This window comes from Rhinolophus ferrumequinum, chromosome 3 (genome assembly GCF_004115265.2).
Source record: "Rhinolophus ferrumequinum isolate MPI-CBG mRhiFer1 chromosome 3, mRhiFer1_v1.p, whole genome shotgun sequence".
Classification (NCBI taxonomy): Eukaryota; Metazoa; Chordata; class Mammalia; order Chiroptera; family Rhinolophidae; genus Rhinolophus; species Rhinolophus ferrumequinum.
The window spans coordinates 78,718,120-78,743,660 of record NC_046286.1 but is presented as its reverse complement, the minus strand read 5'-3'; the positions used below and the strand labels follow the sequence as shown (position 1 = coordinate 78,743,660).

At 37.3% G+C, this 25,541-nt stretch overlaps 1 protein-coding gene across 26 annotated transcripts in view; it reads right to left on the bottom strand.

The window, feature by feature from the left end:
- The window catches only part of AKAP7 (A-kinase anchoring protein 7), a 117,482-nt gene that overhangs the window by 19,315 nt on the left and 72,626 nt on the right, over positions 1-25,541 (bottom strand). For 9 of the 26 annotated variants that reach the window (XM_033102509.1, XM_033102511.1, XM_033102512.1 and 6 more), the window contains 2 exons: positions 17,912-17,998; positions 15,496-15,552 (listed from right to left, as the gene is read on the bottom strand). The exons of 3 other annotated variants lie outside the window; for them this stretch is intronic. In XM_033102509.1, the coding sequence (XP_032958400.1) occupies positions 15,496-15,552; positions 17,912-17,998 (144 nt within the window). Of the gene's footprint in view, positions 1-15,495; positions 15,723-17,911; positions 17,999-18,127; positions 18,339-25,541 lie in introns of all 26 variants that reach the window. 14 more of the 26 variants (XM_033102513.1, XM_033102515.1, XM_033102516.1 and 11 more) reach the window with 4 other exon arrangements.

Below are 25,541 nucleotides of genomic sequence, written 5' to 3'. Positions count from 1 at the left end.
TACAATGCTGTGTGTGTAAGACCAATGGAGAAAGTGCAACACATTACTTGTCCTAATCAAAATCCCAGCAAATTATTTTGTAGATATCAACAAACTGATTCTATAGTTTATATGGAGTGGCAAAACAAAAAACAAAAAACAGACCGCCCCCCCCAGAAAAACCCGTAATAGCCAACACAGTAGTTAAGGAGAAGAACAAAGAGGACTGACACAAGCCAACTTCAAGACTAACTATAAAAATATTGTAATCAAGATACTGGCAAAGAATGGATGAACGTATCACTAGAACAGAATAGAGGGCCCAGAAATAGTCCCACAAATATAGATAATCGACCTTTGAAAAAGGAGCAAAAGGAATACAACAGAGCAGGGACAGTCTCTTCTACAAATCATGCTGAAACAACTGGAATGCGAAAAAATGAATCTAGACACAGACTTTACACACTTCACAAAAATTAACTCAAAATGATCCTAAATATAAAATACAAAACTATAAAACTCCTAGAAGATACAGGTGAAAACCTAGATGACCTTGGGTATGGCAATGACTTTTTAGATACAACACCAAAGACATCATCGGGGAAAGAAAAAATTGATAAGCTGCATGCACTTTACCAAAATCAAAAAAACTTCTGCTCTGTAAAAGACAATGTCAAGAGAATGAAAATACAAGCCACAGACTGGGAGAAAGTATTTACAAAAGACATATCTGATAAAGGATTGTTACCCAAAACATGCAGAGAAGTCTTAAAATTCAACAACAAGAAAACAAGCGTGATTAAAAATAGATCAAAGATCTTAATACACCCCTCACCAAAGGAGATATACAAATAGCAAATAAGCATATGAAAAGATACTCCACATATGTCATCAGGCAAACGCAAATTAAAACAATGAGATACCAATACACATCTATTAGAATGGCCAACATGCAGAACATGGACAAGACCAAATGCTGACAACGATATGGAACGAGAACTCTCATTCATTTCTGGTAGAAATGCAAAATGTTTCAGCCACTTTGGGAAACAGTTTGGTGGTTTCTTAGAAAACTATTCTTACCATACAATCCAGCAAATCACACTCCTTAGTATTTACCCAAAACAGCTGAAAACTTATGTCTACATAAAACCTGTACATGGATGTTTACAGCATCTTTACTCATGATTGCGAAAACTTGGAAACAACCAAGATGTCCTTCAGTAGGTGAATGGATAAGCTGTGGTACATCTAGATAACGGAATATTATTTGGCATTAAAAACAAATGGGTTATTAAGCCATGAAAAGAAAAGAAAGAACCTTAAATGCATCTTACTCGGTGAAAGAAACCAATCTGAAAAGACTACTTTTGTTCTTGTTAAGACACTGGGAAAAATATTAATAAAATATATCTGTTAAAACAAAAAACAAAAAATATGTATCCAGAATATAAAGAGAACTCTCACAACTTAATAAAAAGACAACAGTAAATAAATAAAACATGGCAAAAATAATTGAAGAGTTACTTCACAAAACATGTACAGATGCCAGTAAACATGTGAAAAGATACTCAACATAATTAGCCACCAGGGAAATGCAAATTAAAGTCACAATCAGATACCACTACTCACCCACTAAAATTAAAATTAAAAAGAATAACAATATCAAGTGTTGGTGAGAATGTGAAGCAACTGGAACTCCTGTTGTTGGGTGGAAATGCAAAACGGGTATAGCAAGTTTGTAAAAACAGTTCAGAAATTCCTTATAAAAATTTTAATGAAAGTTGGCCATATTCTTACCAGCAAGCTCATTTCTACATAGAATTAAAAACAAGTGAAATGAAGGCATATGCTCACACAAAAACATTATAGATATGAATGTTTGGAGTAGCTTTATTTGTAATTGTTCCAAACTAGAAACAACCCACATACTCTTCAACTGGTGAATGAATGAACAAGCTGTGGTATGTCCACACAATGGAATATTACTCAATAATACAAAAAAAATGAGTACTGATATATGCAACAAACACAGATGAATCTGATGTGCATTATGCTAAGTGAAAGAAGCCTAAATCAAAAGGCTGTATATTGTATGATTTTGTTTTCATGACATTATGGAAAAGGTAAAACTATCAGTACTGAAACAGAGCAGTGATTGCCACAGGCTGGGGCATGAGAGAATTTGGGGGATAATGGAACAGTTCACGACCTTGATTGTGGTGATGGTTATACAACTCTATGTTGATTAAAACTCACAGAACTCTACACAAAAAAAGAGGTGAATTTTACTATATGTAAATCATACCTCAAAAAAAAAAAACTAACAGGAATAATTTCTTCCCTGTGATAAGGGACAATTTAGGGGTCTTTTGGGGTCAACAAGTGGACCTGCTGAATAGACTGGTGCCCTGTCACTGTTTGCACTTAGCACATAGTTGGTAATGAGGATGACTTTCTCAGCCCTTCTCTCTGTTCTAATATACACATCTCAACTGTAATATGTGCAATCTCTCACAGCTACAGGCCTCAGATTCTTAGCTCCTTTCTTTCTGAATCATACATTTCTGTTGTGCTCAGTATCAAAATTTGAAAACTAATATCCAGGGATATAGACATGGTTTCTGAACATGAATGAAACCCAAATCATTTTAATTCTCCCTTTCAGTGTATCAGACGTGGATCGTTTGCTCCAATCTGCTCAAGTTTTCTCTAATCTGCTCAACAAGTGCACAAACTAAACTGGCACCCTGTACTTGATTGACAAGTGCTCACCATCACTCTGTTGTTGAAATCTATTTCCAAGGGGGCACTGTGCAAACTGTGGCTTATTTTACTCACTTGTTTTGTCTTGTTTATAGACTCCTATTTGCTGTTCCATATCAAAATTGTTCTGTACTTACATATACCACGGTCTCTGTCTATATAAACATGGTTGTTTCCTCCCTGAATTCTGATTCCTATATTTGCTCAGGTTGGACTGTAAGGAGTTCTCAATATTCCTGACTGTTCAGAATCGCTATGTGTCACTTTGCGCATAACTGATGGAGAGGAGCAATTTCAGTGGTGATCAGAGCAGCGGACATTCCAAACACAAGACCTGATGCTAAGGAGTAGCAATAGAAGGACAGCTATCATTGGAAAACTAGTCTTAGGACAAAGAAGAAATACAGTCTCAAACATGTCAAAAGCATACATTTTCACACAATCAAGCTCTTTGGCAGAGAAACAAGGCTGCAAAGCGATCACTGCTTTGAATCTTAAAATTACGATGTTCATGTAATTTATTATAATCAATTAAGAGAATGTCACATAAAAGTTAAAAGCATTACTTGCTGGCATTAATTTTCACTTGTTTGTCTAACACTCCTACTCATGGTAATATATACTTTTCTTTCTAGGCTGATATTCCAGGCTAGGCGTGGATTCATGCGGAAGTAACGGTCACCTTCCTGTTCTGAAGACAATGTTTGCCAAGGTAGATCAGCTGCATAAATGTTAACATCAGTCTATTCTGGTGAAATAAATCATAACTGTAGATATCACTCTACCTCTTTTATACACAATAAGGACACACACACCTAAATCGGAAGGTTCCAAGGGCTGAAAAAACCCCCATGGTACCAGGTCTCTAATAGCAATAACAGGACTACTTTCTTCACACTTTTCAAAGTGTTTTCAGAAACATTATTATCTCATTTGGTTCTCAAAGAAATCTTATGAGGTAAAATAAGTGTGTATTCTTCCCATACTACAAGTGAGAACAATGAAACACAAGAGGATGCATAAATTGTCTACGATCACAATAGAAGTGATGTGAATCTGTAGCTCTCACCCAAAATCAGGACGATTAGTTTAATTGGGACACCCACTCCCAAGCAGATACTCCACAGCTCTCTGGAGCCCCCTTATCCTGGGGAAATGAAGGTATACTTATGAAAAAAATAAACAACAAAAAAAGCACACTACATAACTTAATGATTGGTTGATTGGAAAACAGAAAAACTCTGTTTTGGAAAAACAGATTGGTTGATTGGAAAACAGAAAGTTTCATTCTCAGATCAAAATTTTTCTACCAAATAATGGATACTGATGAATGCAGAACAACACTTTTCTTCCATTTTTTTGCCTTCTTTCTACCTTCCTTCCATCTTTCCTTCCATGCACATTCATTGAGTACCCTCTATTTACGGTAAGCATTTCTGCAATGTGCTAGGGGTTTGGGTAACTGCAGTACTTGGTCTTGTATCAAGTGACTGATGAGGTGGGAGGGAAGAATGATGAGGCTGGAAATGTACGCAGGGGAAAGGCTCCCGAGGGACATACTGAAGAGTTTGTGCATCATTTAGTTTTCTAGAGCACCTACTAGGATCAAACTACACATCTAGATTCTGACATATACACAAATTATCAAGGCTCATCTTCAAAGAACTACTTATTTCAACCCATGAGGTATAATGTTAAAGAAAATTAGATTTTTAAAACACTGCTAATATTTTAAAATGTAAGTTTGGGTATCAGAACATTGTTACTTTTTTATAGAAAAATACCAGATATACCACTAACCAGTGATTTTGCTTCATTTTGTTTTAGGCTCGATGCAAATAACCAGTCATAAAACTTAGTGAGAGATTAAAATATAAGCATTACTTATCAAGAGCATCGTAAATACTTTAAATATCACAGGATGAAATAAATTGTATTTTCAAAAATTATCCAAAACAGCTCTCTTTAACTCATCTGCCTAATCCTAAACCAAACCCTGTTTGGATGAGCGTGTATTTCATACCACAAAAATTTCAATCTATGAGTATTTATTCAACTAGCCAATACATAAAATAGGTTAAACTGCCACTCTTCACTTTCTCTGATGGCCTCTAAAACTTAATTTTTAAAGTCTGATCATGAAAATCCAGGTGCACAGAACTATTTGGTCAGTGTATTTTCCTTGTGAATACTAAGCAATCTGTGGACCAAGTCTATTGGGTATTATAAAAACAATAATAATGGTTCAAATAAAGAACGTGTGATGCTAAAGAAAACTTGAACATAAGATGATTAGTCATTAAAATGAAATCAAGAGAAAACTGAAAATGTAAAGTCTCCCATGGCCATTCTTCCAGGCATATAATAAAAATGAATAAAGAAACTGAGCATATTTTCAAAAAACTGAAGCTGGGTGAACTCATTCATGGATTGCTTTAGCTTCAGGGGGAATGGCTAAAGAAAGTAATGTAGTATATACCTTTCTCAAGGACCTAGCACTGTCAATTTCCTAGAGGCTTCCAAAAAGCATTCAGACAAAAATCAAATGGTTTAAAAATTATTTTTGCTGATACCTACTGTTAAAGTTCTTTCAATATGTGAATTCTTACTATTGAAAATTAAACTAGCATTTAAATTTGTTGGATAATATGGTGATGGTATATAAATGTAAATTCATTTCTTCGGACAGTTTGATGCTTGCTTTTCAAGCTCTTGATTGCTAAGTATGGTAGAACTGCTCCCAGTCAAAGGATTTTCAGGTACCGTTAAAAAAACACACACACACGTGGTACCAGGGTGGACAAAGAACAATCTCTGTCACCCTGGGCTTGCCCTCCAGGCCACCCTAAAGGCACACTTATTGTCCCTGGGGAAAGAAGGGCACTACAAAGAAGGTTAGAAGAAGGGGATAAGACAAAATCCTGGTCTCGTCCCCCACCATGTCCAACTGTTTCTCTCTGAAGAATAAACCAGAGCCTGTCCCCTCTGCATCTGCTTAGGGTCTCTTCCCAGGAGCTTTGGTGTCGGAGGAGCTATGATCCTTCACCACCAGACTCAGTGTCCTGCAAATTGAATCCCAAGACTCTGCATACTTCTATTTTCCTAACATATAGCACGTAACATTACTTAACTGTAATGATTATACGTATGGATCCTTTTAATGATAAACCTATTTAATATCTATTATGTGCCTGTTTTTCCCCACACATTTAAATCAAAAGCTTACTACTATTATCACTATTTTAAATATGAGAAAACCACGGGTCAAAAAAGCCAAGAGACCTACCCAAGTCCATACAATTAAAAAATGGTCAAGTTGGGACTCAAATGTAGATCTATCTGGTTCCCAAATACTACACTGTATAGCCATTATACCATGATAAGGCTCCTTATCTGGCAATTGGAAATATAGTCCTATGATACAAGTATTTTTGGCTCTAAAATTAGACTTGCAACCACAAAATATTTATAATGCTTCCTGTTAAGTTATGGAGTCACAATATCTGGATTACTATCGTAACTCCCCTACTCACTGCCTCTGATTCCCTGTGAAATATGCTTAACCCCCCGAAGGCTCACTTTCTTTATGTGTAAACCAGGGAAAACAATAGTTCTACATTACAGGGCTATTGTGAAAATTAAATAATAATACAAAGCACTTAGCACAGTGCTCCACTTACATTAAGTATTCAATAAAATTAACTATAGTGTTTTGATTTAAATCAAAGGGATACTAAAACTGTGTTTCAATTTATAAGGTTACAAGGCTATTTGTTTATGATTTCCCTGCTATACATCACTGTAAGCAAACAAGATATGGGCAACCTATTCACTTTAAAAATGTTTCCTGAAACAATTTTGGCATAACTGCAAACAAGCATTTTATGCATTGCTCTATACAGCTTGCATTTATATTCTTCTGCAACTTAGCGATGTTCCTTCATAGGCTTTCTAGCAGACATAAACAGATCACAGCTCAAACAGTGAGATACAGATGGTTTTAGGTTTCCTGCTGCACCAAACTAAAATGCAAGATATTGAAAAATACAGATGTTCTGTATTTGAAAATCACAACTGATAAAAATAATCACATCGAGTTTCACTCATATGCAACTTTCCAGGCTCATATCTACTCCAAAACATGTGCTTTGCACATGTAAATGTCACAATCCTTCATAGTCCCAGCTTTGCTCTTGTTTTCCTACTTTATATATTTTCAGTCATAGTGCTTCTTTTTTTCACCCATTCATCCATTGTCAAATCCTCAAAACTATGAGATAAGTAATAGCAAAAAATACTGTAAACGGGACACTGTAAGTAAAAAGTAAAAATCGGGATCAAGAACAAACAAATTATGATAGCAAGTAAAGAGCAGAGGGAGACATAGCTTCCCAGATTCAGAGTGAAAGGAGATGCATGGTGGTTCTTGTGGAAAGAGGGAATCATGGTTCCTTCAGGATCACTCATTGCTGGGGCTCCAGGCCACACCCACTTTATAAGAGTTGTCCCCATATCCCTCCACCTTTTCTGGTAAGAGTATCCATTTCACTTCTCCCTGCTGTAACTGCTCATCTAACCCTCTATATGGATCCAGCGGGGTTGCTGGTCTATCAGAGCTACCACTGGTCCATTTAGTGGCTGTGTACATTTTTTTAAGGTGAACCTTCCTTAAGACACTTCATTTCTACCTCTGGGAATTTTTCATAATATACTGCTTTTGTTAGTATATGAAGGTACTGTATGCCATAATACATAAATTACAGTAATGTCTTTTATCTGTATAGTGCCTTCCAGGGTTGTGCAGTTTACAACCTGTACTTTCCCTCATATTTTATATACGGGAATTAGGAGAGAGAAACTCATTCTTCTTGAATGTTAAGCAGCAAAAATGCTCCCCAGAGCTCCTGGAAGTCATATTCCCATCACTGAGTAAAGCCTACGAGGGTGAGGGCACAGAAGGTCAGAGAAGAGATGGAGGGCTGACAATAGCTGTAAGTCAGACGCAAGGTCAACTTGACCCATCTTATTTGCATATGTGAACCAACAAGTTCTCCCTTTTAATAAAAAAAATAAATAGATTGGCCTTGATGTATGTGACATCCTGGCATCTATTCTCTTACTGCCTTGGTTCTTCTTGCTGTCCTTTTCTATTTCTTCTCTGATTAATAGACCCTTTTAAGAATTCCTCAGACTTTTCATAACACTTCACTGAGTGCCTTGGCCTCCTGCCATCTGAGGCTTTGGTTTCCTTTAACCCCCAAGTCCATGAGAGCACAGTGTGTCATTCCCAAACACTAATCTCTCCTGGCTGCAGGTTTAACTCCCCAGCTCATTCACTAACCTTTCCTGTATCATAGATTGACAGTGAACGTCATTAATGTGGAATGAGAGAACTGGTTTAAAGAAATACTCACCAAAATTATACGTCAATTATATCTCAGTAAAACTGGGGGGAAAACATTTTTAAAATACTATAAGATTGCAGAGCACATAATTAACACACTTTAAAAGAATACATTACTTTTAAAGAATTTTCATAAACTGTTTATGAATTATTTCAAAAATAATTTGTTCTTTTTAAGTTCACTAAATTGATCTGGATGAGGGTTTTCCTTAGAAACATTTACAATTAGTTTGAATTACTGTTAGCCTACCTGCTTGCATTAAAAGCTGTATTTCTTTTGAAATATTCACATTTCTACATAATATGTAAAAACTTGTGGAATTTTATACACCATTTTCTAAAATGGTTATTATTTTTGTCCCAAAAGAAATAAGGACCACAAATTGACATAAAGCAAATGCTTACCTTGGAACAATGAAGAAAAAAAAGACATTGTTAAAACATAGCCAACACCTGTGTGCCAGTTATTAAACTATTTTCTCTGAGCTCGAACCCACCCATCCTTATTCAGCTTTACGATACTGCAGCTGGGACTCAGCAAACATGATGCTCTTTGCTAGATCTCTGTTAGGTTCTTCTAAGAAAGGGCTCCAGAGGAAAACTGGACAGCTGCACAAAGGGAAAAGGAACTTGTTCTTTGTTATTTGCCCCTTTTTCCTGTCGGTGTTGCCCTGACAGAGGCCACTGGTTCCAGTAGCAGTTGGTTCTGGTTTTCATTTTTCTCCCTCACTCCTGGAATCAGCCTCATTGCACTCCCTCAGAGATGCCAGCAAAGCTGGCCAGGTCCCGGCTTACAGGCCAGAAGCCCAGTTCCACAGGTCCCTTTGCTGTGTCCTGGGGCACCTCATGGGAGACAGCCACCCTCCTCAAAGGTCTGAGTCTCAGCTCCATGGGTCCCTTCCCCCAAGTTACCCAAGGCTGATAGTTATTTACTACCTTTGTTTTACCTCAATATTGCCTTTCCACCTTTTATTCCCCCAAAACTTGTTTAACTAATTCCCTATGTTAAATTTTCCCTGTTAAAAGAATTTGTATAAATCTCATATTCCTCACTGGATCCTAACTGATGCAAACTGTTTCTGTATTTTTCCCCTACTATGTTGTTTTTACAGCAAACTAAGGCATGAATGACAAATGCAAAGCGTAACTATAAGGCTGATTTTTCTTAAAAAATTGCATATTTTATGAACTTGCTGCCTCATAAAACAATTTGTTTATTATGCCTTTTAATTTAATGTCCACATTTTATAGTTTTACATACACATTTTTAGGTTCTATAAAACCTAAAATTCTATAAATATAACATTGAAGATTATAGTCTACAGTACACAGTAGCAGGTACACAATAGCATCAAAACAAATTTTTATATTCAATTTACTATACCCATATTAGAGAAAATTAATTTAAAATAAATCTTTCATTAAAACGGCGCTTACAAAGATAACCATACAATAGGCAATACACCATTGCTTATTATCTCTAGGATTTATTGAGAGCTACTGCCAACCATTACTACCAAGTTCAATAATCAACATTTTATGTGGTGCATAAGTAATACAATGTACCTAGAAAAGAGCCCAAAGTCCTATGTTTCATTTCTATTTTAAAGCAAACTTGTTGGTCCTAAAGGTGATAATTTAAAATAATCATTTAATAAGTATTATGAAATAAGAAGTAACAAAGAGATATATTTTTTTCCCCATAAAAATTCTGGTCTTCCATTTAAAGAAAGAGTTTGGTGGCTTAACACAGCTTGAAAACTCTGTCTTAAAATATCCTCTTTTAGGCAACGTGTTGAGAATGATTAATGTAAAATTTGACTACGATAACTCCTTGGTTTTAGAACTCCATTTCAATGTTTTCATTATTTTAAACAAGAGTCATCACAAACATAATTAGAACACTACTGGGTTTAACGTATCTATACCACTGGCTTTTAAAAATCACCAAACGAAAAGGTGAAAACTAACAGACGTTGCCCTAATTCTGCTCCCCAGAAGACATACAGAATAACTCTTCTTTTCTTTCCACATTAAAGAATCCTCCAAATATTTTAAGACAACTAATTCATCTGCCTTCTCTTGTCCTAGCTAAGCAGCCAGGGCCTGCGGCCTTCCTCTTATGATGTGGTTTCCAGACTCCTCACCATCCTGACCTCCCACCTCAGGACACACTGGCATTTGTCAGAATTCTAACAGGACTGACTGCTATAGATCGAGATACAAAGTCTTAGACTAACAGATCATCTGCTTGCCAGTTTATTAGCTATCATAATCATGAATCAAAACTCTGAAAAAGCTGAGCCGCACGAGCTAACTTTAGCTGAATATTTTAAATGCTTAGAAAGTGTGAATTTTATTTTTGCTCTAACAGTCAGATGTGAGACATGAAATTGAAACTTCATATAATTGACATGGCAAATGCCAATACCACCTAGCTAACCACAAAGTGAGGAGATGTAGGGGAGAGAGACTGCTGAGATACGTTAAAAAAAAAAAAAAAGAACCACGCTTTTCTATCAGATTCTTTCTTCCTTCTCCCATCAGCATTAAACTGGGTGAGCTCTGCCTCTCTTGGGAATGTGAAATTCTCTCTCCATCTACTCTAAGCATCCTGTTTTTATATCACTTTCTCCCTGGCATTACAATTTTTCTATATAACGATATTAGGTTTACAAATTAAGTTTGGGGGGTAGGGTGTAGAAACAGAAAATCGTATGTTCTCAAATATCTTTGTCGCAGCCTTTAGTAAAATTAACATCATAGTTAGTGTAGACTTTAAGTTGAAACTATACTTATTTTTTTTTTAATTTTCATTACATAGTTCATTTTCTGTCTGTTTGCTAAAGGCAAAGAACTTTACTATACAACGGAAATGTTCATTTTAATAGTGCCAACATCTGTTAACTTGTACCTTTGACATTATAAATGTTTGTTATAGGAAACTTTATTTGTTAACATGTTTGTTGTAGAAACTGCACTTGCTGGCCATCAGGCTGTAACCGCTGCCTGTGATGGGAGCCTGACGTAACTTCCACTCTTGGGGGTAATTAACTCCCTCTTACTGGATTTGGCTGACTTAGCTATGTAACCAGCCTGGTACGGAAGGAGTGTGGCTTCGTTTGTTAGACTGAAAGCATCAAGATTCTTTTATCCTGGCTGTTTTAATTCGGGGCAGAATAAACACTGGATCTCTTTTTTTCTATCTCTTTTTTTAAAAGTCATAAAAATTAAAAAGAAATCCTTCAACAATAGGGACATTGTATCTTCTCTAACACCTGGCTCAGAGCTTTCAAAATGTGATGTACTCAAGAATATTAGGTGACGTGAACTGAATTTTTCTTCAGAACAGCTCTAACTTAAATGTCATTGCCACTAAAATGGCAACATGAAGGTTCAGAAGAAATCAGGGAGTTCTCGCTTCTTCACTAGGTTTGGAAATATTTGTTTCAGAATGCATCTACTCTTACACATACTGAGTATCCTCTAGAATAGTATCTGAAGCCTTTTGGTTGCAAGTGACAAAACTGTAACTCAAACAAGTTTAAGCACAAAAAAGTGCTTCATATAATGAAGAAGGTCTTACTTATGGCTGAACTCAGAGGCTTAAAAATATCATCAGGACTGTGTCTCTCTCCTCCAGCTTCTTTCTTCTGAGCTGGCTTCATTCTCAGGAAGACTCCCTTCGCTCCCTGCCAACTAGCAATCGCTGCTTACTACTCACAACCCAAGGGAAGACAAATCCTCTATCAGATCTTGGGGAAGACTCCGGCTGACTCTGCTTGGACCACATGTCTCCACTAGCGCAGGGAAGCAAAGCAGCATGATGGACAGAACCCCACGGACAAGGGGAGGGAGTTCCCCAAAGGAAAGGGTGCTGCAAAAATAAATTTTGGACATCTACTCAACAATTCAAGGTCTGAAATTCTAAGTCCCTTTTTTCCCTTCTTGGGCATGATGGTAATAAAACCATAATTCTGATGACTTCTAAGGTGACTACAGTTATACAATACAGTCTCTTTTATTACAGAGAAATTATATCTACTGGATCTATTGTATGCCAACCACGCTGTCAGGAATTTCATAGACACTGGCTTATTTAATTCTCACAATAAATATTTAAGATGAAGGTACAGAGGCTTAGAGAAGTTACACAGTAAATATTAGAATAAAAAAATGGAAGCTGAGTCTCCAAAACACTCGGAGTTTGAGCTCTCAAACACTCGGAGTTTCAGCCCTCAGAGTTTGGGGCTCACTTTAGTTTTTTTACTATTGAGTATCAAAAGTTTGTGGGTGAAAGCTCAAAGACCTACATATTAGACAGGGCCAACTTAATTAAACAGAAGGCAATTATCTACAGGAAGTGATTCATTAGATTCCCTGAGTTTTACTAGTTGCCTGAAACTCCTCCATTAGAGATTATTTCAGGCGAAGTCATTACTACTGTTTAATTTAACTTGTTATTTTACTACAAATACTTCCCAAAAGTACAGGGGATAATTGAGTTTGGTTAAAATGCAAATGCCAGGGGTAATATGCGAAGCTTTCTTCTATTAACCAGAACCTTCATGCACATCAGAATTCCCACTCCTTTATCACATGGTCCCCAGAAAGAAGACACAGGGACGGGTCACATCACATTACTTGAAAGGGCGTCTGGATAGAGCTCACAGAAGCCAGCGACTACACTAGAGGCTGAAAAAAAATTCTACGACCTTCATAATCCCAATGAAAATTACTCAGCATTTGATCACAGCATCCAGGCAAACTCTAAGGTCTGAGAACAGCAATAAAAGGAAACACAGTTACCAAATAGCCTGTGAATAAACAAAGGGAATCAGGGAGCTAAGATAGGAATAGTAACTACTAGCATTTGCTCTGATGTTCCTATACTTAAGTTGAGAAACATAAAGCTCTTGGGAGCGCATTATTTAATAAAGGAGAAGTCTAATCTTTAGTGACCACGGTTAAATGTTTTATATCACATAACATCACTGCTCCTACCACGATAGGACTCACAGCAATTCTATGCGAAATGCAGTCCCTCGTTGCAAAGAGCACCACTGGCTTCGTGGAGCTTCCCCTCTTAAATGGGGCATTAGGAATCTTTTATTTTCTAATAGTTTCACTTCATAAGCAGTTTTCCAAATGATGCTGGCATAGTAAGTACCTGGCACACAGTAAGCATTCAATGAATTAAAAAAATAAAGGAGGTCTTTAGACCATCCTGGAGGAGGAGGAAGGGCAGGAACATAAAGGAGAAAGAACTGCATCACAGGTATAATATTTATGTCCTAGACTCTTAACTCTAAGGGGAAAATGGCAGAAAAAAATGAATAAACTTTCAAGATCATGGGGGTTTAACCCCCTCTTCTTGAAGATGAGGAACTGAAGACCAGAGATGTTAGCAACTTGCTTAGTGTCAGACAGGGTATTATAGCTGAGACGGGTTATCACTCAGGTCTCCTACTCCCAGTCCTGTGCTATTGACATAATAAAACCTGCATGGCAAGGGAGGAGCCATATGTTTTCAAGAGGCAGCAGCAGAGCTGGAGTCATGCTGCATCCCCTGTGTACAAACACATTCCTACAGACAAGAAAGGAGAATAAATATGTTCTTTGCGGATGGGAGGTTCCCTATCACACATTTCCTGGGGCCCATGCTGTAGTGTCTAATCGAGAACCTGATAAAATGTTTCTCTGGTACATTCAGTAACTACAGTTCTTTATAGGTTACAATATTAACCAGTCATTCCAAATTCTGTCCTCTGATAGGCTGATTGATACTGAAGTTCTCTCAGACTCATAACAGGAAATGGGTATCATTCTCTTCACTAACAAACATTCAGAATATGCCTCCTCTAGAGAAAAATACTACGTTAGGGTCTGGTGCTATCAAAGATGTATATGATACGAATCCTGCATACGGGGTGCTTGAACTCTACGGGATGAAACAGACTACACATATGACAGATAACTTGAAAGCCAGTGTTTCTAAGTCCAAATGATAAAAGCAAAGTATAAGGCTATAGGATTTCTAGGAAGCCTTCTGGAGAACTGGAAAATCTAAATACAGACTTCCCTGCATGTAACTGAATAATCACCATGGTAATTAAGGTTCAAAAATTTAAGTATTCACCAGACATGAAATTCACACTGCTTACCCCAATTTATATATTAATGTTATACCATCAAATTGCAAATCATCAGAGACAAACTAACTTGAGATTTGACTCATATTTGTGAAGTGAATACTATAAATAATCTTGGTAACTCATCCCACACAAAAAGACTATATTGAAACATATTTCATATATAAAAGTAAAATACATATGTATTGTTAAAACACATACTTATAAAATTAAAATGTTTCATTAGAATACATGCTAATGCCATTTTATTTTCAGCCTCATAGAATATCAAGGCTGAAAAGTAATGCAGTTGTCAGTGTATCCATTCATTACCTGTTCCATTGTCCCTTGCTGTGTCCCCAGGAGTGGCTTGTCACCCTCTGCTTGAATACCTCCCGTGACAGGAAACTGACAACCTCATGAGGCAGTACAGTTCATGTTTGAACAGTCACCTATTTCATCCTACCTAAAATCGATGTACTTCAAAATGGGAAAATTTACAACAGGAACAGAGCACATAAAATGTTTTCGAATTAGTAATAGAGGTGTCTCTTTAGTGATTAACTTTTCTTTGGAGGCTTACTTAATGAGATTGATAAGCTGCCGCGGTCAGTAAGCTTGACCAACAACACTCCTGTCCAAGGACATTTCCTTCAGGAAGCATACTATGAGAAAAGTCGGTAATTTAAAGAAAACAAGTGCCATGGAAGAATTCAGCAAAAACTATATTGGAGATCAACTACAACATCTGTTAATTCTGTAATACCTACAGTCATAGTTAATGTTACATATGGTCCTGTGTAGCAACAGAAAGAGCTTATTCTTCCAAGAAACACGCATTTATTGTCAGCATATTCTACTTACTCTGACCCAAAAGTATACAATTTGAGAAAATATTCAACTGCTGGATTTAAACACAAGGGGTCCAGCTGCTTTGTGCTGCATTAACTGAAAAATAAGCCATGGTGAGTTCTACTGTATTTGACTAGTCACCCCATTATCAAGATTTCTGGCACTGCATACAGTAAACTTGCCACACAAATGTAGGCCCCTGCACAACCAGTGGATTAAAACATCATTTTGGCTGCTATCAATTGCCTAAAATACTAGCATTAATGAATCAACTAAATGAGAACACTTTCTATCTACCACCACCACCAGGGCAAAAGCAGGACAAAAGAGCAGCGAGAGGGGAGAGGGTCACTGGATCCTTACCACTCGGCCAGCTGGGTGTTTCCTTGCTGTAGCTCTGCAGGACTGTAGAGGACTCACCTGTGTTTTGAGAATGACATCCACAAATTTAAACTTTTACCCAAAACTCATTGCATTCTTTATAATTTGAGGGCCACTGCCCTTTCCAGCAGAATTAGAAGGGTGTGGGCATTTGCATTTTTGTGCTCTGTCCTTGGTAGGTCCCCACTGAGTTTGTGGCTCTGAGAAAGCTAAAAAGACGAGTAGGTGGGGACATAAAAATGAATAAAACCTAGGAGGTTACTATACATCCAGCAGCAAGATCAGAACACTGCTGGGCCCTCCCAAAGGTCTACTACAGATTCTTGTCCATGCTATCAACACAACTTATGGACTGAATATCTAGCTAGTGCTAATTTACATGTTTCCTGAGGCATGCTCGCTAATGAATTCTCTGCCCCTTGTTCCAAGTCCCCTTTGTAAGGACAGTTAGACATGTATGACCAGTAGCATAGGATTGCCTGGCAGAGAAGCTTCTCTTTACACCATCCTATAGCAGAGAAATGCACACCCAGCATCAGGAAACAACTGATGGGGTGTGTGAATCTAGTGTGGAGCAAATTAGGAGAAAAACAGTGAAGCAACAACAAAAATCAAAGACAGATGAAAGAGGATGGAGAATGTCGGGCGGGGGAGGGTAGTGGGGGTGAATGATAAGAGAGGGGATGCAAATGCATTGATTTCTAACCATAATTTGCACTTCCGGACTAGAACTTAACTTCAGATACAGTGTTCTGTCTTCATTTCCTTTTTAAAAAATTGGCACTTGAAAAAGCAAACCCAAGAAGCAGTATAGACTGCTTTGTCAATTAGTATTATGAAGCACTGTATGTAAAACACAAGAGTGTTCCTCAACGAGTCCAGATAAGAAAGACAGAAAAGAGTAAATTCCTTCTTGAGTGAAGCTTGACTTCCCTTAGAGCCAAGAAGACTGCTTACAGATCAGGAGAAGAGAAACAGAGTAGAAGGAAGGCAGATGCTCCAAGGGAAAACCTGGAGCCGTGGAATAGGAAGTGAAGGAGGATAAGAATGAATTCACTACCCCTACATTTGTCCACACCAAGGTTTTTCAAATAGACCTGTTCCTTAAGGAATGGATCAATCAACCCAAACACCCAGGAACTAGAAATAAATCATTCTTACAAATATCTGAAAAGTTCCGGGCTGCCAAACAAATGCCAATGCTCACTGTTAGAAAAAATGAATGATTTTCTTGTAAAGTCATCTCAGGTTTCAAGATCAGGATCATTGCATGCTGTCAGTATCATTTTCACAAGTAAAATTTAGAGCACAGCTATTGGCTCTTGTTTATAATCAAATGCTCCAAAGTCTCCCAAAATTTATTCCAAAGCATTCCTAAAAGATTTCTTGCAAAAACTGGCTTATTTCCCAAGTGAATAGGTATAAGATATATATTAATTTTTTAAAAGTCTATCCCTGGTTAGCTTCCTGAGGAACGAGCAGCAGGAAATATAAACCAGATGTGGACATTTGAGTATCTGAGATTCCATAGACCAATTTAAATTTATTTGAATAAAGCACTGACGTGACAGAAAGGGGGCCTGCAAATTTAGTAAGTATGACTGCAAACATTTTATTGAAAAAGAAGTAAAAATTCAATATTTGGGGGCAACTAGTACAATATTTGGGGGAAAATTCTATTCAGCACACTACTTAAAATGCCAGTACTATAGTTAACAAAGCTAAAACATAAGTGAATACACATAAGCCAATGAGGAAAAAATTTCAATGCAAATGTCATCACTTTAAGTTCTGTTTTCTGGACCATAAGCAAATGTGAAATCTGCCTGACATTTGTTTAAAAATATTCAATGAGGTTTTTGCTAGAAGCAAAGCAGCATTACTTGTTTGGAGTGGTCGTACATGTGAACCCCCTCTACGGAGAACAAAGCAGAGGATACCTGAAAATATCTGCAAATGTATAATATACATCCTTTTAGAGCCAGCTTTACTTCTTTATATGTTATGATTGAACCCTGCTCTGAAAATATCCCAATTTCAGATTAGCAAAAGGAAGCCAGGCTTGTACAATCTATCAAATGACTTAAATAAACTCAAAACTAAACTCTGACTCTAGGGAGTGTGATTAAAAATGCGCTGCAAGATTACCAACAGACGAGTATCAAAAATGAGTTTTCAGCATTTTACATTTAATGTGGCCTATTTATTGGGTGACTGTACTTTTACAGTTAATTATTAACTACACATCTTCCAATCCATGTAAGATATGCACATGAAAAATCAAAGCTGATTATTCTGCTATCTTTCACCTAAGGAAAAAAAACCAAAACTAGCCCTAGAAGACAGCCACACAAATAGTCAGGCACTTAGGATTCTGCACCGTACAAATCACACTTACTGATTTTTTCCTCATCTCTGGAGAAAGGAAAGCAGCAGAGCTGGCCCATGGCACTGGTGCCGTCTTTCCTTCCTGGTGCTCTTCTCCCTGGGGCACCCCAAAGAGAAATGGCAGTTTATACCTTGGTCTGCGATCACACCCTCCCTATTCCACTCCGAGCACACGGCGTGCAGAGCCAATGCACAGCTGGGAGAGAGAAAGGAGACAGGAACTCACTGCAGTGAGCAAAAAGGCTCCACCTCCCCGTCCTCCAGCCCAACGCAACTGCTCCGGGACCGGCATTCACTGAAAGAAGTGGCTCTGTGCTTGACTAATCCTCACAGAACTGTGAGCTCTCAGCCTCAGGAAAGTGCAGTGTGTGCTGTGTGGGTATCTCTACGTGTTTTCAAGACAAGTAAGGAAGAAGAGACCACAACGCGTCTTCCTCCTACAGACAAATACAGTAATTACATAGGGAAAGTCAAAACAGAAAAAAAAACACACATTTTCTGTCTGCTATTTAAAGAGGAAGAGCTTCGTTTTTTCCCCCAAAGATTTTAGTTTCTTTGTCTGTTTTATGAATAGGGAACCTGACAGAATTGCAGAACACTGAAAACACAACTAGTACGAAGTACCACTAACTAGCTGATAAACTGCACAAACAGTAGAAATGACAGGGAAAGTGGAGGGAAAGGACAGTATCAATTGTTACCTGCACTTTACAGCATATATTTTCAAGTTAAATACTTGCATTCTGAACCACAGCTTTGTCCCCCTATTATAGCATTAGTCAATATTATGAATTTTAAAATTGTAGCATCAACTATGTCAATAGCCCAGAAAATTCCCCAAATCAAGAACCGTCACTGAGAAAAAAATCAGGAATAGGGCATCTTTCTAATTGAAACCACAAGGTGGTTAAGCAAATTCAGGGGCAGCAAAACAATTAATATCAAGACATGATATATTTTGTACTTCATGACATAGGATAATTGATTTCATGTAATTGATTTCATGTATTTCCTGTTCAATATCTATTACCTTGTAGAGAGAACAGTCTTACTCTATGACACTGTAGAAATGAAAGACTGTTCTTAGCGCCAGAATTACCATCCAAATTCTTACTTACTCCTCTATTTCCTAGCTAGGCACACACACATATTTACCAGGAATTGGAAGGAGAGGGCACTGGACAATCATGAAAACTTTCACGGTTCTGAACCCTGTATGTGTACTTTCATACTCATCTGAACAAAAAGAGTATGAGTCTAAAAGAATAAAAATTACCCATTTTTATCCTAAACATTACCTCTTGTATTAAAGAAAGAAATATTTGCAGTAAATACTCTTCACTGAAGAAAATGAATAACTCCTGGCATTCCCCCATCACCAACATTAGTGTAGTGAAACAATCTTTACGATTAGAAAGCCAGAGTTTTAAATCCCAAATCTGTCAATTATGAAACTGACCTCTTTGTCAAAGTTTTGATATCTTTATCTGTAAGTCAGGTAAATTCATTATAAAATTTTAATTTGTTGCTGCAAAGAAGGTGGGGCCTGGGAGGAGGGGAAGGAGAAAACAGATTGTGCTGTAGCCCTGCCTGACAATTAAGTTCGTGAACTTGTTGTAATGATGTTGCTAACCTTTTTTTGATATCAGAGGGATTATTCATTATGAATTTGTACCAACTGGACAAACAGTTAACCAAGTTTACTATTTGAAGTGCTGAAAAGGCTGCATGAAAAAGGTAGACAACCTGAACTTTTTGACATCAATTCCTGGCTCTTGCATCACGACAATGCACCAGCTCACACGGCACTGTCTGTGAGGGAGTTTTTAGCCACTAAACAAATAACTGGATTGGAACATCCTCCCTACACACCTGATCCGGCCCTCACTGACTTCTTTCTTTACCAGAATATAAAGGAAATATTGAAAGGAAGACATTTTGATGACATTCAGGACATCAAGGATAATATGATGACAGCTCTGATGGCCATTCCAGAAAAAGAGTTCCAAAACTGCTTTGAAGGGTGGACTAGGTGCTGGCATTGGTGCACAGCTTCCCAAAGGGAGTACTTTGAAAGTGACCTTAGTGATATTCAGCAATGAGGTATGTAGCACTTTTTCTAGGATGAGTTCGCAAACTTAACTGTCCAACCTCATATGCACCCCCATGCTTTCAGCACCAGCTGGCAATCTCTCCTCTTACTCCTCTTCCAATTTCCTGCCCTGCTAGCTGCCATATGGAGTTACTGCTTATATTACACATGTGACCTCCAAGCAAGAAAGCCTCTCACCCAAATGCAGTGCCCAGGAGATAACATTCTGTGATAAACCCTACCAATTTCACTTTATTAATTAGTCCCTGTTGAAAATATGCAATTAAGAATAAAATATATAAAATGTGTTATTAGCTATGTAACAGTATCTACCTGAGGATATTTTACAATCTAAGGAGGCTATACAATATTAGAGACTTTTTTTCATAAGCATTAAAAGTTAATTAACCATAATAAAAAATTAGAAAACAACTAAAAATTCAAGATGGGAATTTTAAAACTGGCTTTTAATTGTGCAAATAATTAGCACATCATTTAACCTCAAGGTAAGGGTGGAATCTGACTAAAGGCTATAATTTCATATTGTAGGTTTATGACTACATCTAGGCCAGGATTTCCAAGAATGATCTTCACATGGCACAGTTTTGATTCAAAAAAGAAAACAAGATGGTTCATTAAATATGCCATTAAATGTGATTTCATTTCTATAAGTTTTATATGAGTTTTCATATAAAAAACTGTGATAATCATGTGTCTGGATTTTTCAGTTTAGAAAACAAACCACATATATATTAGGCATGCAAGTGAAAAAAATTTTGATTTTTCTTCCTGCCATTCCATGTGTCTCCCTCAAATCTGAATAGCTACCATTCAGAAGGACTTAGAAAGTAGCCATCATTTATCCAATTATTTGGGAATACAGTAGTATGTAATTTACTTAAATAGTATAAGGTATAACCCCTGCTTACCCTTCCGTATCTTACAAAACAATTAAAAAGTGAGTCGAAGAAACACTAACTCAAAAGTGAGTTAGTTACTCAAAAGTGAGTAAGAAGAAACACTAACATTTACTAGACACTTACTGTATTATATACCGGGCACTTGTCAAGTGCTTTACATTTACTCATTCATACAATTGCTATGACGGCACCATGAGGCAGGTACTGTTACAATCACCATTTTGAAAATGAGAAAACTGGAGCTCAGAAAAGTAACTTGGCCAAAATTTCTTAGAGAGTATGTGACAATAATGGGATTTGAACTCAAATTTGTCTGGCTGCATAAACCCCAACCATCTGATCCCAGAGTTCTGTATTATTAAACACAATTTGTGTGTGTTACCAGGTATATACTTTATGAAACAACTTACTATAATTTCAGAACAATGCTGAAAAAGTTCTTTAACCAAGGTCTACAGTTATATTTTTTAAATGTCTTGGTTTTTCATATTTTATAACCATATCCCTTTATGGGTAATATACTCCCATAAAACAGAGGGCATAAAGCGTAGCACTGCTATCTGCCATGCCATGGAGAGACTAGGTCTAAAGCACAAAGATACCTGAATGGCCCCTGAAAGCATTCATCTTTCAGGAAAAATAGCAAATTACATCATTCACAAGTAATCCCTCAAGGATGGCAATGGGCTTTTATTAGAGGATTAACAGACTCCTTTCAGTAATATATAGAGATCTGCCATAACTTAAAGATGTTAAAAAAAAAAAAGGTTAACCTCAGTGAGAAAAAAATATCTGATATAATACCATGTTCATAAATTCAAAAGCATTTTGAATTTATTGCAGGTTTCTTTTCTCATAGGCTTGGCTACAGACAAATCATGGTTAGGACAGTTGCCCATATCTGCTATAGCAGTTTGGATTTGGATTTATAATGGTGAAAATGGCAGGAATAAATTTTTAAAAGTATATGGGGGTGGCAGATGTCTCTATCTCCGTGTGGAAATATCAGCTCTGATTATTGTCTCCAATGGGAAAAAAATAATTCTTTACTATGACCAAAAACTCCATAGTCTCTGTGTCATTGGTTGGCACCATTTTCTACCTACAACTGAATACATATGCATTTGAATTTCTGAGCAATCTTGCTATGAAAGTCTGACTCAAGACAAAGAACAAACCTCACTGTAAGATTCTGATTTTATAAAACTGTACAGTTTACCAACTCTTCTGAGACCTCTAATTCATTCATTAAAGGAAATCTGAGTTTGACAACTATGGAAACACATGAGAAAGAAAGAAAATAAATAAATGTTCCCTGATTCCAAAGAATAGAGAGAAAGAGGATATTAAATCATGAAGTGTAAAGAGAGGGAAAAAATTGCTTTATCCCATCAAATTCTGGAGCCAAGCCTCAGGAAACATGCCTTTAAGCGTGAAAGAGACACTTCAGGAAGATTTCATCATACAGCACGGTGCACACTTATGGAAACTGTTATGCCAGGATATGTCACAGTTTCAATGAAAATGTACGTAAGTTCAAGATGTGCTTGACAACTGATGGAAATACAATTCATGAAAATTGGGATGTTTTAAAACATATCCCAATTTTTTATGTTGACATTGGATCGCAAAAGACAGAAATTATTCTGAGCCTGAAGAAGGCTGGATGGACATAGCCAACACTGTATTCTGTTTATATATGTTCTTGTAAAACCAAATTGCAACTCTCAAGAATCAACCCACATCAGCATGTCTCTATCACCCAGACTCAACAGATGCTCCTCCTTTGTTCAGCCACTACTGCGTCTCGTAGTCATTTTGTAACCAAAGGCAAGGTTCTGAAACTACATCATTAAATACTGATATTTGAAAGCTGTTCTCATGAGTGTCTATGAGGAAAAGAGGCTGAAAAAAAGTCATAACTGAAAAACTTCAGGGACTATCTCTACATCTCATGATTAAAGCTCTGTTTTTAATTAGCAGGGAAAAGAATCTTGATCTGTGAAATATAGAGCCAAGAATCTATTTTTCTTGTATCATTATTCCTACTTTAGTCATGTTTTCAACAAAGACATTTACTTCTCTTGGTAGTGCTTTAATTATTTTTATCTAAAACAGAAAGTTACAGGTATTTGTTTTTGACATTGCCATATGCTATAGAATTTCAGTATGTAATTAGAAAGAGAACTGTGTTTTTTCCTATAAAACTCATGGAGAAAAATCTAACATACCATACACAGCACGTGTGCATTTAAAAAGGGAGAGGAAACAAGCAGATAACCAGAGCTCCAAAAAAAAGTCCTTATTGACCAATCCATAAGATTCATTCCCAAATCTCTGCTGGCACATTCCTGCTTCGTGCAAATTTTCAAATGCCTCCTTCATGCTTATTATTCAGTCAGTTCTCTTCTGTGTGTGGCCCTCCTTAACCAAAGTATATAGCTGAAGATGTTTCCTTAATTGGTGAGAAATTAATTACGAAGAAGAATTTATGTCCCTTCTTCAAGAACAGATAGCAGCAGAATTCTTGAGGTACAAGGCTGGAAGAAGGGCTGACAAGTTACACTGGGTATTTGGACCCTCGAATTTATATTATACCATTTTATGAATTCAATTTGATTCAAGGCACAAGTTATTCAACAATTAGTATGTACTTATATGGTAATCACATCAGCTCCTGGGGTGGTTAACTCTTGAGTCCAGGAGTCCAGCTGGAGTAGGTGAGGGAGAAAGCCAGGGCCTAAGGAGGGGAGGAGGCAGATATTTGTTGGGGTGCCCCTGAGGGAGCCAGAACACTCACTCAGCATCCGCACTGTGGTAAATCCCACTGGGCAGTTTGATTAAGGCAATCCAGTAACAGGAGGACAAAGGCCAGGAACAGTCATGTATTGTAAAGAAACACTGTTCAGTCCTGCTTTTCACAGGCGGTGTTTCTTTTTAAGCATTAAGAATAAATCACAAAAACTGGCATGAGGTACTCACTGAAGGACAAGTTAAACATTTGGATGTTAAAACCTATTTTTTTTAAAAAAAAGCAAAGAATACACTAATCTGATGGCCAGTGTTTGTATTACGAGACATGTCTGCCTTCTTATTCAAATGCCTTTAATCCCTTGGTGTCCTGAGTCCTTCACAAAGAAAGCAACTCCCTTCATAGGAAGAAAAAATGTATTTCGGCAAAGCCAATAGGATCCAATGGGTAGATTTTACTTGTAGTTTCACAATGTAAACAACGCAAAATTTGGTTCTACAGTTCCTAATTTATTGGGGGTTTTTCACAGATTCTAATATTTCTTTATGTGGAATATCCTCAATCTATATTTAGCTCTGAAAGTGATCCATGTTGCACCTGGGGCAAGACAAGAGTTAGCCACATTTCCTGCTATGTTAAGGACTGGAAGATTTCAAATAAAAGGTGCTTTAATAACTCAATGCATTATTATTAAAGCTTTTATTCCCTCTAAGAACACTTAAAGGGATAAGGAAGAATGAAAGCGAATCCCCAAGACAACAAAAAGAAAATGCACTTAGACTAGATGAAATGCAGTTAAATTACAATTGGTTTGGGCAGGTCTCAGAGTCTGTCGTGACCCACCAGGACCCAGGCTGCCATTTGTCTGAAGCACCACGTCAGGCAGTACCCATTCTGTTCGTGGATATGTCTGACAACATTTGTACCTGTCAGAACTGTTGTTTACATACCCTAAAACCAAAATACTGAGTCTCTTCTCTGTTAATACAGTTCTTAATTCACATCTGAAATGTGCATCTGTTAGGATGTGTACAGCTACAGGTTAACAAAAACTCTTGACTCAGATGGTTAAAAAATAATGTCATTATCTCCCATAACCTGAGGTAGGGTTGGTGAATTCAATGATTTAACAAGATCACCAAGATTCATCTTTCTAGTGTCCTTTCTAGTGTCAGCACATATGTTCATGTAGATCACCCCCAGTGTCCCTGTATATCCAGGTCCACATGTCTACCCAACAATTTCCAACTAAACAATGACATTCTCTTCCCTACGAATCTCTACGTATCAGCAAGAAAACTATTCCTAGGTCCTAAGCAGACTTCCCCTCACATATCAGAACTGGGTCATATGCCATTTCTTAAGCTAATCACTGGCAAGAGAATGGAACCTATAACCAGCAGGGCTACAGCCGGTCCCACGTGCCCTGAAGCCCAAGGCCTCACAGGAAAGGGGAGAGGCTCTGTCAACAGGGAAGAAGGAGAGAAGAGAATGGACTCAGAACAGGCAAACCCCTAGTGTCCACCAGAGTTTTATATTTACCTTCTAATAAAAATGTGGTATCCACTATTTGGTCAATTAAAATTAGAAAGTACTGAAAGGGTCTAGAAATAATTTTGTACAGCAAAAACAAAAAGAAGAAACAACAAGAAACAATGAGTGGATACATCATATTTATTTAAATAATTTCCACAACCTTTTATCTCTATCCTAGCCCCCTTTTAAAGGTCTCCTTCCTTTGTCTACAATAGTTATCTCAGGTAACTAGCTACAAAATTAGTCTGAAGTCCCAGGTTTCCAGGTACCCCACAGCTCCTTCATGCATTCACAGCTTTAACTTTTAACCTAATGCCACTGAATCCCGTATCTCTTTCAG